The sequence below is a fragment of the Phlebotomus papatasi genome, chromosome 3, assembly GCF_024763615.1.
Source record: "Phlebotomus papatasi isolate M1 chromosome 3, Ppap_2.1, whole genome shotgun sequence".
NCBI classification, from domain to species: Eukaryota; Metazoa; Arthropoda; class Insecta; order Diptera; family Psychodidae; genus Phlebotomus; species Phlebotomus papatasi.
In genome coordinates this window covers 79,024,989-79,042,828 of record NC_077224.1, presented here as the reverse complement: position 1 = coordinate 79,042,828, position 17,840 = coordinate 79,024,989, and the positions used below count along the sequence as shown (strand labels likewise).

Sequence of the window (17,840 nt, the reverse complement as noted above, 5' to 3'; positions counted from 1 at the left end):
ATTAAAAAAAAACATTGTTTTCCACAAAGTATTCATATGCTGCTTTGTGTACTCAGAGTCCCAAAAGAGGCGAAAGAGTTAAGTGGGGGAGTCACAACTTTTAAATGGATTTTTTTAAATGCATCTGCAACTTTATTTATCATAAAAAAGTTAAAAAAGTAGAAAAATCCTGTTTCAAGATCAATTACAATAGTTGTGACCGACTGTGAGCATAATACATCAATGGCTGTTCCAGGAAAGATGCCAATATTTAATTGCGAAAATTGAGGAAAATATGCTTTTTGCAAAAGAAAAAACATATTTTTCATAAATAATGAATAATTTTATAACCCCCGACTGAATATTTCCTCAGAAAAAAAAAATTTTTTTTCTCGGGAAAATAATGACGCAATTCACTAAAAAATGCAACATTTTTGGTCGGGAGTATGTTTAATACTCTTATTTGATCATTCTCTATAGGCAGCATACCGCAGCATAATTCCTATAATAATATAAGTAATAAAAATCGTGATTATAATATCCCCCAAGTTGATAAATAATTTCAGGGGAAATTCCAAGTCCATTTTGACATTTTGAGAGAAAAAGAAAAAAATGAAAGAGAAAATTTGCTGCTAAATGCTTCCTGGCGCCATCTACCGGCAGTATTTAGTTCTGCCATCATCCACTGCGAGCGCTAAACAGTGCCATTTTCATGTATTTGCTTAGCACTTTTTGTTCGAGAGCTGCTGATTGGCCAGCAGACCGATTCAGCAAAAAAATGCTGAAAATCCTATTTTATTCTGCTAACTGTGCTCGCTGGGTACTACCGTTTAGATTAGATGCTCAAACTTACATTTGCAATTTCGATAAATCTTCTAACAATAAAGTTTCTAATATTCCTTTTTAACTCCTAATAATTGCTTCTGAACTCAAGAACCTGTGCTATATATACATAATTTCGATTTGCTTCAATGGTGCGTTAACAAAAATGAATTATTAGACTGAAATATCAACGAATTTAAATTAACCAGGAAACCATACTTTTACCAGTTTGTTTTTCTTAAAGCCATGAATCGCATATTAAAAATTTACAGACATTTTTCAAGTTTGTTAATTTCAGCAGATGTAGACATAAATTCCATGAGGCTCCCGGAGCTTTTCTCCAATTTCCACTGCAAAATTTTCTCTGGAGAAATTTATATTGAAAGCACAGTGAAACATTGTACGGGCTGTGTGCGCGTACAATACAAACATGAAATTCCAATAAAAGCATAAAGCCACCCCAAAAACCACTCCTCCAGTGAAGTCATTAAGATAATTGAGAAAATTAATTAAAGTTCCGCGAGTATAAATCGTGGTGTATTTGGCGCGTTCTCTACATTTTATTGTACCATCAAACCACGAGAATAAATGCTAAAAGTTGGATGGGTTTGTAGGGCCCAGTTGGAAAATTATAATGGAAAGTATCTGCACCATGTGAAATAATGAAATAATAATCCAAAGAGATTAATGAAATTGGTGTCATGAACTCTATATCATTTCCACTATTTGTTTACTGTTGAATGATAAAATAGTATCACACGATAAACAATTGCACTTTATGTTCCAATTTGTAAGTTCATTCCTTCGACAATTCCAGGAAACACTAATTATATAAGACCTCTAATAAAATGTCTCATATGGGGAAATAGAATAACAACTTTCAGCGGAAATCAATTTAAAAGATAGGGTAAGTGTGCCAAATTTCGGCATAGTTGCATGCAAGCGCCGAAGTCTTAAGTTTAAAATGTAATATTTTTAATACAAATTGCTTTGTTTTGTTATTTTTTTTTATAAGGAGTATTGCTTGAAACCTTGTAGACATCTATCGTCTTTATTTTCTCTACATTCTTTTTTAATGCATTTTAAAACGAATAAAAATGTAGACATAGCATTGGTGGCCTATTCCGTTCACTTTCATTCTGATAGTTTCTTGTCCTTCCGGAATCCTTCAAATGTCTTTTTCACATCAATTCGTTGGTCGAATCGACATTTTTCGTTATTATTTGTATTTTATAATCTTTAGAGTTTGCAAAAACTAAAAAATCATGGAAATTCGAAGAGCAAAAAATGTGGCCGAAATTGCAAGCTGGCCGGAATTTGGCACATTTACCCTATGTCTTCAAGTACGTCTTCTTATATTATTTTTGTAAACAGTGAGATATAAAAAAAACAATTTGTTAATAAATCTCTATAGACGTCCCGAATTTACGAAATTCTCTAGAAAATTTTATTTTGTTTATTTTTTGATCGGGAGACAAATCAATTACATTAACTTTTCAATTTCGAAATAATTATTATGTATAATAGTTATTAACATAATTTTACTAAACTTAAATACAAAAAAAAAGGTTTTCCTTCTGTCTGTGCATTAAACACGATTTACTTAAAGTTAAAGATTTAATCTTCAAGATATCCACTCAAATGGATTCAGGGAAACGAAACAATTCAGTTAATTCATACGTTCTACTTCTTTCTTTAGAATGTGTTTTTCTGGTTTATCTTGAAAGCAAAATATAGGGTTTTTTTTTTAGATTTCTATTTAAGTATTGTATTGATTCATATTCCTAAGACGTCCATTGGTTACAATTTCGAAGTAAAGGTTTGCTGTTAAGATTCTTTTTCCAAGATTATAGTTGAATATTAAACGGATGTTCTAAGATTAAGTTCATATGAAATTATGAAAAAGAATACAGTTGATATAATTTAATTTTCCTATGTGCTCCTGAATGAAGTTTTATTTTATAAAGTGTCTCGTCAAAATGGTACACACAGGGCCTTTGATGAGACCGAAAAAACCATACAAATTTGAAAATCAACATAGAATGGCTCTGTTCAGTAATAGTAATAACCTTTCGAAGGGACAAAACCACTCCAAAGCCAAGCCAAACCTATATCGAAAGCCTAAAGTGAAAGTTAACGCACCCACCGCTCTAGCGGTGGTTGTTCTGCTATTTCGAATTTCGATATTCTTGACACTTCAATCATCAACAATGTCAACAACACTGCAAACGTTTACTGCAAAATGTGAATTTTTGTGTACTTTTGTGGATTTTAGGATGGCAGAACGTTTGAATTGGAATTTTATTAAGATAAATATCCATTTCATGAATTTATTCAGTTTTGTGTAACTCGTCGGTTTAAACGTTCGAACTTCCAACGGGTTTTTAAGTAATTTCTCTGTGATTTACCTTCGAATCGGTAAAGGAAAAACCTCCACCGGAGAGAGCTCTCAAATCGGGAAGGTTATTACTGAACGAGAGGAATAATTTCATATGTGCAGAAGATATATTTTGAAATATAGAACCGTTTCTGTGACAATTGAAAAAGATATCACTACTGCAAGAGTAAATAATTCACATCGTCAGATTTTTATTTTAACATTTTCGAATTTTTCTCAGTGTCTCGGGCCTTATGTACTTTTCTATATGCACAAAATGTTATGTATGTTCGAAAAAATCACACTCAATTTCGAACTTTCAAACAAAATTCTCATTCTATTTTGTAATAATTTATAAAATGACACACTAAGAAACTCTTGAGACGAAACTATTTATAACAACTATAGCTAAAACACCCCACACTGTCTAATTCTACCGGTTGCTAATTCTGCCCTGGCCTCCCTTATAGCATTATACATCATATGCAAATCAAACGATTTTGGATAATTTATATCTACGCAGTCTACGCGATAGATATACGAATTGCTGCCGGAAAAATATTTTTGTTACCTTTGTTCTTCAATTATCTGTGGAAAAGTCCCGATAGAGGTAAAAATACATTTTGTCATTCTTTTCTTGCTTCGCGGAAAGTAGTACAAAGTATTTTCTCAAAGAGTCTGGTTACTTTGAATTTATTTAAATAAAGAAATTCGAAGAACTTGAGACACCTTGCGAATTTAATCAAATATCAAAATGTCTTTTGTTTTTATTTTAAAACAAATCTTCGAATTTTTCAAAGTTAAGCTATGAGCTGGAATGTAATAATTTCGAAATTTCGAACTTTCCATTATACACTCAAATCAAAATTCACTTAGGGTAAGTGTGCTAAATTTCGGCATAGTTGCATGCAAGCGTCAAATTCTCAAGTTTGAAATGAAATATTTTAAATACAAATTGATTTTTTATTCTTTCTTTTGAAAGAGTATTACTTGGAATCTTGTAAAGAGTTTACCGTCTTTATTTACTCTAAAATTATTCTTAATACATTTTAAAATGAATAAAAATATAGACATAGTTTTGGTGCCCTATTTCGGCCACCTTCATTCTCATAGTTTCTTGCCCTTCCGGAATTCCTTCAATATCTTTTTCATGTCATCTCGTTTGCCAAAGCTATGTTTTTTTTTGTTATTCTCTTGCATTGTATAATCTCTAGAGTACGTAAAATCTAACAGTTCATGAAAATTCGAGGAACAAAAAAGGTGGCCGAAATTGCAAGCTGGCCGGAATTTGGCACACTTACTCTAAACCGGCAGTAATTTATAAAATGTGGTAAAAATATCATTTCGAAGATGATTCATTATATTTATCACCACTCTGTATATCAAAACAAATCCTCTCCGTGTGTAATGATAGGGATGAATAAAATTATGTCAACTTCATAACAAATTACACATCCAAAAATCTGAGATGAGATTAGAGAGTTGACTTCATAAATTTTCCACTTCTTTTCCTTCACCATCCATGCTTGAAAAAAGGAGTTTCGGTATGCAAGAACCCGAAAATTTTGCGTTCCCTCTCACTTGCTTTATTGCGTAGCTCGTCATGTATCATAAATATATGATTTGAACTGAGCAAGAACGAGGAATTCTTGCAAAAAAGAAAACCTGTGGTTTGAAAATACCTCCCTCTTGGAGCCATATGGAATTCTTCATCATTTTTGCCCACTTTGCATGCATAATTTAACTGAGAAAATGGAGCTTCATGAGGTATAAAAGATACTCGGGCTTACCTGTAGCATGTGCTGCTAGTAAATCTCTCGAAGTCGATCCTGGTTTTGTGGCATTAACACCAAGTGCAGACACTCTAACTGAAAATCTTGCTCCAGATTTCTGGCGTCTCTCATTGATGCCACGATACAGCCAGGATATAGCACAAGGAATAGCGCCCAAGTCACCAGCACCATTGATCGATCCCATCATTGACTTCGATTGGCCTAAAAAGGAAATGGTAAATGTGTGTGAAAATTGATATGACACAAAATGCATTTGCCACATCAATTTCTCCAGAGCACTCCCCCCAATTTCTCCCACAATTTTCAAATGCAAATGAACCAAAATTGAGTTTGAACGTCATCCCCGGCAGAATCACCCCATGCAAAAATTCTTTTCGTCTTTTTTTTGTACCCTATACGTGGTTTAGCGAGATCCGATGACGAGGGTTGAGAGTTCACGCGGGAAATTTATGATGTTTACCGAATTACACGCAACAACAGTTGCGATGGTCAAGGGGTGTTCAACTTACGCATTTCTCAGTGTCTCACATAGAGTGATGGAGATAGATGTGCCATATTAAATTAATTGAATATACTTAGCAGGGGTCTTCATTGTAACGGTTTTGTAAATGAATTATGAAAGGGCGGGAATCTTTGAGAACTTGTACTTTATTAAGGTGCAAATTATCATCAGGTTTATCTTTTCTTTCTTGAGAGTCTTTCGATAGATAGATGATATTCCGTTGACACGATTGACACCGTACAAATGAGCAGTTAAAAATTAAATTTAATCATAAAAAAATCAAATTTGATCAGCACTTAATTTAGAATTTTAAAAACAATGAATTGTTTACACAATTTTTACCAAAAGAAAATTAAATACATTTTAATTTTACCTCCAAAAATCTTGAATATTTATAACACAGATTTATTTTCATAAAGATTTTAGATTTTCACTACATATTTGCTTTTGCATTCCTCTATTTTGATAAACGGTCGTCAATGATAAAGATTTTGAGCTAGAATTTTGAATATCAGTAAAAATGACACAATATTCTAAAGGATTTTGCGGGAAAATCATAATTTTGGAACAGAGCCCTATAGGGTCGGAGGAACGTCTGTTCGACAGGGAACCCCTATTGACACTTTTGTCAAAATGTTGAAAATTATTTAATGTATCTAGTAAAATATAAGTAATATATAACGTTTTTCTGTAATATATCTTTTACTATAAACAGAGATGTTCAAATTTCATATCCCAAATGGTACAATGTAGGGTGTCAATAGGTGCTGACACGAGTTCTTAAAGTGTCAATAGACGTTCCTTTCACCCTACATATTTTAGTAAAACTTATAACCGTGTCAGTAACAAAGTAATTTGAATTGAACCGTAAATCAGAACTTTGATATTTATTCGATTTAGAAATTTCAAAAATCATTTTGCCGATTTTACGACAAATCTTGTAAATTTTAATATTGAAAATTTACAACGACAGATTTAAACATATATTGCAATGATGAGTACTGATCAGAAACAGGTAAACTCCTGTAAAAAGTATTGTTTCTCAATCGATTGAGACAAGTTTTTCATTAGAAAACCTTGAAATCCTAAAAATTTTTGAACCGGTACCAATAATTATAAACTGGTAATAACCGTTTCAGGATTGATAATACTCTGTGCAACAGTGATTTTGTCCCTGGGTTCTCATGCTATTTTTTCTATTGCTAGGGTCAAATAATTTACGAAAATACTTATCATTTTGATTTCATTTTGTTTTTGCGCCTGGAATCTAGGCAAAACCGTTTTTGACGTTTTTTGATACTTTGGGTGCCTATATCTCCGATTCTGCTGAACCGATTTATTTCTTAATATGGGAACATTTGTTCTCCTTAAAGTGCCCGATAATCCTTTAGACAGATGGAGAACGAATGTTCCCATATTAAGAATTAAATCGGTTCAGCAGAATCGGAGATAAACATGCACAAAAAGCGGCAAAAATGGTTTTGCCTAGGTTCCAGGCGCAAAAACAAAATGAAATCAAAATGATAAGTATTTTCGTAAATCATTTTAACCCTAGCAGTAGAAAAAATAGCATGAGAACCCAGGGACAAAAAAAGATTAAAATCGTTGCAAAATGTAATTAATCTTTCCAAGAAATTTAATTTTAGTACTGAATTATTTTGAATTACATTTTGAAATCTATAAATCGAATGTAAATCAGTAAATTGAAAAATTTAAATGAAAGAACATAGCGAAATGCTCGAACACGTGAATGTTGCTATTTGTGAACGATTAATAAATACGAAATTATTTGTGTAGCATGAGTTACGGGTTCTTTGTAGCTTAATTAGATACAATCTCCCATTTGAAATCCAAAGGATTCTAAAGTTGTAAACCCCTTTGCTCAATGTCCACTTCCGTTCCCAAGACTAAACTCCCCTTTCAAGCCGATTGAAATAACCCAGTCGCAGTCACAAGAGGATAATGCAATGAATGTGTGAGAAGACCTATTGGGTACAAGGAAAATGGATATTAAAATTTAATAATTACCTGCCCCTGGATACCCCAATGCCAGTAAACATCCATCTGAACCATCCAGTACAGCAGGAATGACTTCACTGAGTGCGGCAGAAGAGAGGTCCGACTGTGGATTGGGAAGAGAATTTGATCATTCAATTAGGCCACAAGGTAAATTCCTTCATTTTATCCCTCATACTCACTTGGGAGTCGTCGGGAGTGAAGAGTCCATCAAAGGCAAACATCTTAGGTGCGGCCACCATTGGACCTCGTTCCTGAGAGCCACTGGGATGAGAAGCTGCTGCCAGGGATGCCTGGCTGGGATCAGAGAGCGTTACCTGGCGCTTCTTCTTGTCTACCGTCAGGAAACTGGAAGAAGCACCCTCGTCAGACGTGACTGGATTGTCTGCTATTCTGAGCATCACTTTGACCTGTAATGAAAATTAAGCAAATTGAAATGGCATTTTCGTAGTAGAATTTTCATTTGAGTGAAGGCTGTATCAGGCAGATGTTCAGCAAAATTATTACATAGTTTGTATCTATACCCATGGAATTTCCTTTCAGAACATTCCTTGAAACTTGGATTCTTTTTGCTCTACAACTTAACTTTTCTACACACAAATGATTCTATCCTGAGATCCTCTAAAATTCTATGAAAAAAATAAGCGTCGCTTTTTTTCAAACTTTCACCAGCAAAGCTTTTGCATTTTCCTTGACTTCGCAGTCAAGTAGCGAATGTAAGTGAATTTTCATAGCCTTTCCGGCACAATTCCATTGAAGTATTAAAGGTAAAATGTATGAATTAAGCGTGAAAGAGGATTCACAACGTATATTCTGTACCCAGTACTATCAGGCTTTTCATAATAGAAAGTCTCACTCTCTCTCTATAAGTCAGTTGAGAAGATGAAAGCATCCAAGAGTAAATGCACATCAAAGAGCATATATTCAATGGCAAAAGGACGTTGCTAATTAAGAAGCTTTTTGGCGTCTTGTGAAAAATAAATTCTCTTTGTTTCATCCAACACAGCTCCAACTGATTAAATCTACTCTCTTGGTCTTTAAATAAATGAAATAAATTCTATTCAATCGAGATAGAAGAGGGTGAGCTTTGAGGCAACAAAAAAAAAGGTGGTAAATTCTCTTTCCCGAGTGGACCTTAAATTTAGTGGGTTTCACCATTTTCTCTTTTGGCCTGGGAATTGATTTCAATGGATGGAAAATAGGGAAGCACACTGGGAACACGTGGCTGGATCATTTGACCCAATTTACAGTGTTTAAGGACACATTGCACATACACAGCTTGAGTGTTTCGTATATTGACGAAGTATATAAGCTTTCGCAGAGTGCTAAAAACACCGTTCAATAGAAATACATGAAGTATATGGCAGATTGTTGATTGGACTTTTTCAGTTCTTTACGGATTTTGTCATGTTACGAATTTCGAAAGTTTGAAAATTTACACAACAATAATTTTGTATCCGGGGTTTTATTGTAGCCTTTTATTAGTTGGATTTAATCTTTGAAAAAAATCTATTTTTATTTGCTTTTGAGCCTGTAATCCAAGTAGAACGTTTAGAACAAAATGGCAATAAAGATTTATCACAAAAGGCATACACTGAAGAGTTCTTGGAAATAGTTCTTTTCCATAATTTTTTTTATCTTATCCATTACTGAAAAATTTTACAGGCTAAATATTCAAAAGGATCTGCCTCAATGCATACTTTAAATGGCTAAAACTTCTTTAACATCATTGAAGTTTGTATAACCAATACCACTAGTGGTTCCAAAATCTGAATTTCTAATAATTTTTATTTATTTATTTTTTGTTTTTTTTATAATCTTAACTGTGTTACTAAGCGATATTTTTTTACCAAATTTAAAATAATTTTTTAAAGACGTCCAAAAAATCATTCTTGGTTTACGATAACGATTTGTATTTCGGTATGTAGATTAAATTTGAGTGAGAACAGTTCCTTACATGATCGGTGTACCCATCCAGCCTCCATTAGGCCCCATAATGCATATTAATTTTAGGTAATTGAAAAATAAAAATCCATACAAAGAATTTAAGCATTTTCTTACAAAAATTTGAAATATTAAACGAAATATTAGAAAATTTCAAGAAACAAGAACTAATAGACCACTTTATTGTCCAAACTCTCCAGACAAATTGATCCAAATAGTCCCGGCTTTTTGTCCTAATGAAATATCCATATTCCATGCTAAGAGACAAATTATTTCAAATATTTTTGAGATTTGAATGATTTCTGAAAAATGACGACACAATGTATGCCTGTGTCTAAGTCCAAACCCTACTAGCTAAATAGTTGTAGATGGTGATTTGTGGTTTTCGAAGGCCCCCTCCATAAGCCAATCTCCAGAAACATGTTCTTTGGGATACCTTGAGAAGACTTATGGCTCTTGATAAAAGAGACCTGTAACCTCATGTTCGCATTCTGTTTTACAGGATTATGTCCACAATAAGCCTCGAATGGCGAACGGAATGCTCTGGCAACGATCTAAGTCAGGCAATGCACGAGCTCTTGATTGTGATAATGAATACTCGAGTGTAAGTTATCAAAATTAGGTCATCTTATTTTGTAAAGAATGCTTCCTTGTATAAAGGGATAAGACCCTAATTAGTTATATATAGATATACAAGCCAGTTTGAAGAGTTTTCTATTTTGAGACAGACCTAGACAAAGATAATTCAAGAAAATTCAGGATTTTTGCTGAGAATTCCCTCAGGGCTCAAAATGAAGAGGTATAAGAGGCTAAACGATGCATATTTTAAGGCCTTAAAACAGACAGAACTGATGAGAATGGAGTCTAGTCATTATTTTGTTTATAATTACGTTAAGCTATCTCTCGGCTTGAGTCGTAAGTATGTTCATCATATAAGCCGATGACCCCATTTAAAGCAAACATTTGAAAATAAAAAAAGACGAAAATTTTAAATCTAGTCGTGTCCTAGCGAACACCAAATGTTAACTGATTTCAATTCAGATGAAAATATATGTACTTTTAGCTGAATTCTTCTAACCTTAAAATGACACTCGCGAGGCTGTGTCATTTTCATATCCCAAACGGCAATTTTGAGGAAGATTGAGGAAGAGCGTCGAATGACGGAAAGTGGGGAATAATATGACGGTTATTACGAAAGTCACTTGGCGTCGTAATAACTCTGAGATTACTCGCCCACGACTAAAATATGACACGCCAAAATGGGCTATTCCAGTGACTTACAGTGTCCCTATAAATAATCTTCCCCTCGCTGGGTATGCTGAGGGGAAATTTTCACTTGTCAAATGGCAAATAGAATTACTCGTGCTGTGAATTCGCAAAGTAGTTTGCAATTTCGCGTGTTTTCTCAATAATATTATAGTGTAACATCAAGAGAAAAAGCTCCTCCAGTAGAGAAATGTGTTGTGATTTAGAAAAAGACAGTGCCGACAAAAATTATGCAAAAATTAGGCAGTGTTTTGGTTGATAAATACCCGGACAATTTTTATGGAAAATTAAATTTCGTTATTCAGGTGTTTGCTCCTGTCTCAGGAGTATTGTGTGATAAAAATCTTGTGTCTAAAAGTCCTATTTAGTGAAAATTTTAAAAGATTTTTGTGTGTTGTTGACATTCAGCTGGAAGATTTTCGACATGTCGGGCGGCTCATTCAGCAATAGTCGAATGAGAAAAAATATTCGCAAATGTGAGTAGTGAAATTGGAAAAAATTGACCAAAATTACATAAAAACTAGCAAAAAACAATAAAATATGTGAAGAATTAATGAGAAAACGGTATCTAAAGTGATAGTATAGTACAAAATTGTGGAATGCATTTGACTTTTTCATTGAGAGTAGGTACGTCGATTTCGTACATATGCGGTAGAGAAGGATGGCAAGTGCACTGTTTTTGGCGCGTCATTTTTTCGTACGGAAAAGGATCGTCCCTTGGAGTCGCTTTTATTACTTCATGTTAGAGTAAATTTTAAGCCCGTAAAATAACTAATGTATTACTAACTCAATTTTGAGTAATGTATTCGACGCGAATACGACTAATTTTTAAGATTCCAATTAGGAGTAATTTTTTGACAATTTCTTGTTCAACAAAACCTAGTCATTTTTGAGTCGGAGTAATTGTTTGCCCATTGGGATATTTTGTTAGCAGTTTTTGTTCGAGAACTGATGACCGGTCAGCATATTTTTTCTGATTGACTCAGCTGAAAAACGCTACTTTTTCTAGCTAACTATGTTCCCTGGGGTGAGCTTCCGGAGCTTCCACATTTTCGGATATACGTATTTTTAAAACTTGTTCATACCGACTATTGATTCTTTAAAAACAAAGGGTAAATAACTTTAGACAGCGTATTTCTCAACCGTTATGGGAAAGTTCAAATTTACTGGAAAGGTCTTTGAATCCCTATTATTAATCATGTTGAGAACCTCGTGTTGGAAGTATCAGTCAGTCCCCGAGAACTGTCCAAGAGCACCGATCTAGTTCCTTTTGAAGCCCTCCTAAATACGCGAGGAGGTTCCTTCCTTGCTCCCTTTCTTTGAATCCCTGATAAGTCTAAACCGCTTCGAGCAGTTATAAATCGGTTTAAAAATCAATAATATCTTTTATAAGGATATAAATAAAATTGTATTGATGCTTGAAATTTAAAAATCAGAAAACTTCTATTAGACCGTGTTCAGACTAGAGGTTTAGCCTAGTTCCCGAGGGTCACAAAACCTTAAGCAGCAACCGATTTTATTGATTTTTCAAAATGTAATGGGTCATTTGCCCTTAATAAACCAATCCTATGTCAAAATTTTCCAAAAAATCTTGACTGATAAGTAGAGAAGTTAAGCCATGTGGCTAAGCCTTAGGTCTGAAGCCCGTATTACCTAATGTGAATTCAATTGAATACAATTTCTACTTCTTTAGAGTTAGAGCAGCGAATGGATGACGGGAATTTTGTGACAGAATCTTGTGATCTTTTAAAATTTACGATTTGAGCTTTTTTCTGGTTTTTTTTCCAACTTTATGCCCTACTCGACATTTCGTTTTCATTATCTACCCCAAACCCTCTTTCCGAAACCCCTAGAGCTTCCACTTTTGGGTGTAATGTCAGAGCCAATGATATGCAGAAAGTGTGACAAGAACCTATGCTAAAAGCATAGAGCTTTAGTATGAGGGAGTGAATGAAAAAAATTTACGTAAATTATACCATAAAAGACGACATTTTACAACAGTGAAACTGCTCATAAAACACACTTTTATTATATAAAATAACCACGTTTATACAAAACGCATAAATAGTTAGTATCGATCGCAATATAAGTGAATTTATGTCACCCATCCAACAATATTGTAAATTAAGAACCTATCACAGTCATAATTCTATGTAATATCAGTGGTTCTTATCAAAAACCAACACAGCACAATATAACACCCTTCTCCCACGAATTGAGGACTCACCCCCAGCAAGGAAGTTCCTTCAAATGCCCTCCTAAATATTGCTTATTTGGAATTGTGTGTAAGTTCGTTGAGGAAATACCAACCTTCGATGGACGATTTGACTTGTATTGTGCCTATGGAAGTTCCTTTCTTCATTTTATATATAGATTCTGAAGTCTTTTTCTTCCTCATTCATCCAAACGTAACATTTCTATTGATGACGCGACCAAATTCCAACCCATAAATCCAATTCCTAACGATGTTTCGACACACTAAATTGCAATAACAATAACTAATAGGAGAAAAAGGAGCAGAAAAAATGCCTCGAGAGCTTTAGTGTAATATTTTTTCCTCCAAAGTACACCAAGAGTGGAACTTGAGGGCTTTTCACATGACTTTCCACCATACATTGGACTCCTGCAAGTCAATATGTAGTTGAGGGTAGCAGAAAAAAGGGGAAAATGGCATGAGATAGTGGGCAAAAAAAAAACTGGAGTAAGAGATTTTTTTTTCTCTAAACCTTCCTGACGTGAGAAATAGGTGAAGGTTTTCTCCCATGCTTCACGAAAGGATTTCCAGGTTCATTCCCATAAACGACACAATCAAAAGGAAAGGGCTATTAAATGATAATACTGAGATTTTCCACTCACCAGGTGGACAAGTAAGAGGATATCTACAGCAATATTGGTCAATTTTAACCATGGCTATACCTAGGCCATTCCCATTTGTCGTAGCCCATTTTTATGGCACTGCGCCAACCACAGTAATTACCTATGATTTGCATAAAAAATCGATATAGTGGTCACAGAATACAACCATTACTATTAATAATGTGTGTAAAACCCATTGACTCTCAGCTCACACTAACCATTCATTAGCCGCTGTAAATGAGCTTTGATAAGGAGTGGAAAAAACACAAAGCTATACATTGTCGTAAAATACTAGATTTTCTATGTGCTTTCACAATTAAAGTTTCCCCTCTGAAGCTTTTAGAGCCTCAACGCAATGTGAGTCACTGGTGAGCAATTTCTCATAGAAGACCCCTAAGTGCAACATGCCTTCGTGTGACCAACTTCTCAACATTTCTTACATAAATTTTACTTAAAGACTAATGCTACAAGTTATTGGTTTGCAATTAGCATTGTTAGCATATTCGTGAATTAAAGATCTTGCAAAGTAAGAAAGTATAACATTACAATGATAATCATTGGTTTGTTATGATAATTTTTGGTTTGTGTTGTAAAGTTACACAAATGTGACCTTCAGGAAAATGTGTAATTTTATTTAATGGTAAACTACAAGGGCATCACATCCCATATGTTTTTCATCGTACCAAAAATATAGTTGAGTTTGGGTTCTGAGTTCAGATATTTGTTATAGTAAGGCAAATTTGGGCGAATTAGTAAAAAAAAATAAAGAAAATAAATTTTGTTTGTAAACATGTTTTCAAAATTTCCTATGAGCGAGAGAGAGAAGACTAGATCCAGGTTTCATTCACTCTCATTGAAATGTCAAAAACACGTTTACAAAACATAAGTTATTGTGATACTGATTGCTCCATCTGGTAGCTTCCATACAAACTTGCCATGTTTTAAAGCAAAGTTGTGCAAAAACCGTTGAAACCGAATTAACGTCAAAATAAGTTTTGACCATTGACGTACATGTTTCATTTGACGTTTATTCGGTTTCAACGGTTCGTGCACGACTCTGTTTTAAAGCCATTGCACATTACAGGGCAACAAAACGAAAACTTTTTTCGTTTAATGGCATCACAGGTATTTTCGGAGTCCTTAGTGTATCTTGAACATATGACCGGAAGAAACTTATGGTCCATCACGTCAATTTTTTCAAATATCTTACGGTAAGTGTTACGGTAAGGGCTTTCTTAAGAAATTGGTAGAACTATTTTTATGAAACTTCCTTTTTTTAACGGCATACCGTAAGTTATTGGTGGCAAAGAACGTTTTCTAAAAGAGAACTGAACTCATGGAACACTTTCCCAAAAGAAACCGTATCCCTATCTCTCTCGTATCCAGATTTGCCTCAAATACCTTCGAATATTCCTTAATTCCGTTAAACGTATTTTCTCGATTGCATTCTTTTGTCGTCTTTAGATAAATATTCTCCTCAAAGAAGGAGCTAGGATTGCTGAAGTTCATAGGGTTGTAAGGGTACTGTTACTAAAGAATTTTAACAAAGGGTTCTCAGTATAATTAATTAAAAAAAAATTTCTCTGAATAACGGTATCTTTTAGGACCCTGCGATCTTTAGAGGTTTCAATTCTTTTCTCAAGAAAAATATTACTGCATAAGAGACATTTTTCTCGATACAATCCTTTTTTTTAAGAGTTTGATGCATCGTAAAAGATTTATAAGGAAGATCTGGAAAATTGCAGAGAAAATGAAGGGATAAAGATATGGTTTGTTCCAAGAAATTTTTTTTGAATCCTTCTTTACAAATTATTCTTAGAAACGACCAATATACGATTAATCGTTATTGTATAAAAGAAGTTTTGCAAAAAAAAATCATTACAATTCTTATACATATGTTTTATGCTCTAGTGCAGAGGCGTGCAAGAACCGTTGAAACCGAATAAACGTCAAATGAAACCTGTACATCAATATGGTCAAAGCGCTACCAGAACAAACTTATTTTAACGTTTATTCGGTTTTTAACGGTTCTCTTGCACACCTCTGCTCTAGTGCTTTTTCTACATATTTTTGGGGTTGGTTCCGGAACAAAAGTTGTTACATTTGCCAATACCTATTCGATGGTATAGGTCTCATTCATGGGGAAAGGTTGGACCGTTTTGCCCAATGTCCTTTGTTTCTTTGTTAAATAACTGAACATGAAACACAAGAAGCTTTTAATGACAACATAGATGCCCAAAATAAACCATTGAGAATTATTTCGATGTACGCTTAGTAAGATTTGTATTGAAGCTTTTCCTTTCTACAGTACTGAGCAATGTGAGTCACTTTTGAGCAATTTTACAAAGAACACCTGTGAATGCGGTATGCATGAAAGTGACCAATACTTCGCCATATATTGCACAATTTTTTTTTTAACAGCTTCTTGTTGTTTTAGTTAACTTAACTAACTTTTAATAGAAATTGAGCAGAGCATCACATCCAAAATAATTTAATATGTCTTTTAATGGGATCGTAAAAGATTTCATCATGGTTATCTCACCTTGCCAATTCCAGCATTTTCTCTGTTGGCCAGTCTGCGTGAGATTGCGGCCGGCATGGGAGGAGGGGTCCTCTGAAGTGCCCCACAAAAGCCACCGCGATCCGAGGAGTTTAGTATCTCTGTAGCTCGACTATTCTTATGGAGTCCCTGTCCACTGGACGACACTTTATGACCCTGGGCCATCCTGCAATGACAAACATAAAATCTCAAATGACTCATGTGGACGATTAAGTGGCTATGATTATTTATGTTTGGGATTTATTTTGTCATTTCTCATAATATGACGGGCTAAGTCGTAAAAAAAATACTATCATGGGAAGGGGGTGGGGTGTTAACCAACAGAAGAATTTGGGTTTTTTTTTTCGCGAAGAACGCGGCTCAAGAGTTTAGTGCAAAAAAGCTCTTTTGCTGCTAGGAGAAAGATGTCAGTTTTGAGGGTGGAAAAAAAGCTGATGGGATTTCTGTTATCAGATTAAAATATCCAAAAAGCAAAAACCTTTAGGCTTGATCCCTTTTCTCACCCCCAGCATCCCCTTGTTTCAACCCCTGCACCTATTTTCATGTTGCCTCAAATGATTTTATCGTTTCCCATTCTCTCTTGTGCTCTTTTTATTTTGGCCTCCACCATTCAATTCTGGGACTGGGAGCACTAAGGGTTGGAGTGTACACAAAAGCTCCATGCCAGAGTCATTTTTCGCATTTCGGAAAATAAATACATATACACCAGACAATAAAATAAAAGAGTAATGTTACGAGTGAAAAGCAATGGTAGAAAAAAAAACATAGGTTCTGCTTTCCATAAATTTAAAACTTGTCAATAGGAGGCAGAAGGCAAATAAACACACGTAGTCGAGAATAGCTACCCCCGCAATTCCCTATTTCACCCCCTACCTTCCCTATCAATCCTGGATGCCTTTTCTTTCTCAACTCTCAGCGCGAGAGGTACTACCAAGGGTATTTGCCAGGGAGCAACGTGTACAGAAGATATCGGAAGACTCCATTTCCTTCTACCCCGGCTTTTTGCATTCAAATGATAGCATCTGGGCCATATTTCACTTGTCACTGGGAATTATTAATACATCCCCGTCTTGCCAAGCAACTCCCCTTCCTCCCCATATCCCAAACCATTGTCGCCGGGTATTCCCATTCCGTATCCTAACCCATCCGCCCTAATACACTGCTCTCAGCCGTGCGCATATATATTCTGGGGGATACCAAGGGCTGGAGGATGTCTCAGAAAGCGCGTCTCGTGTCGCAGGTGTCATCATCATTGTTGAGGGGACAGATGGGGAGACACTCTATATATTCCCATTGGAAAATCTTCTTCCCCCAAACACCTTTTTGCACTTCTTTCTCACCACTTGTCACTCTTTCACGCAGAAATTCACGTGGGAATTTCTGGGCTTTCCACTTGAACGCACTCCATCGTGGTTATTAATTCACAAGGGGGCATTAATTAGGTTTAGAGGTGATGAAAGTTCCAGAAGAACCACATTAATTTAACACTTGGAAGGACCCTAGTGGCAGCCGCTGCCAATTTAATTTTCAATTTTATTCTTTATAGTGAAGATTATATTATTTCGCCTGGAGACCCGATTGAATGCGTGCAGAATTTATCTGGCTATTTTTTCCTTATAAAATTTTTAATAAAAATTAAATATTAATGTAAATATATTGCAAAAACAAAAAACTGCACTCGGAAGGACCAAATGGCAGTTGCTGCCATATGCATTTTATATGGCA

The 17,840-nt window shown here is 34.8% G+C and overlaps 1 protein-coding gene across 6 annotated transcripts in view; it reads right to left on the bottom strand.

Moving 5' to 3' along the window:
* Positions 1–17,840, bottom strand: part of LOC129805906 (kinesin-like protein CG14535) — a 118,606-nt gene that overhangs the window by 9,193 nt on the left and 91,573 nt on the right. For all 6 annotated transcript variants that reach the window (XM_055854146.1, XM_055854148.1, XM_055854149.1 and 3 more), the window contains 4 exons: positions 16,098–16,281; positions 7,672–7,899; positions 7,502–7,595; positions 4,969–5,172 (listed from right to left, as the gene is read on the bottom strand). In XM_055854146.1, coding sequence (XP_055710121.1) covers positions 4,969–5,172; positions 7,502–7,595; positions 7,672–7,899; positions 16,098–16,281 — 710 coding nt within the window. The remainder of the gene's footprint in view (positions 1–4,968; positions 5,173–7,501; positions 7,596–7,671; positions 7,900–16,097; positions 16,282–17,840) is intronic.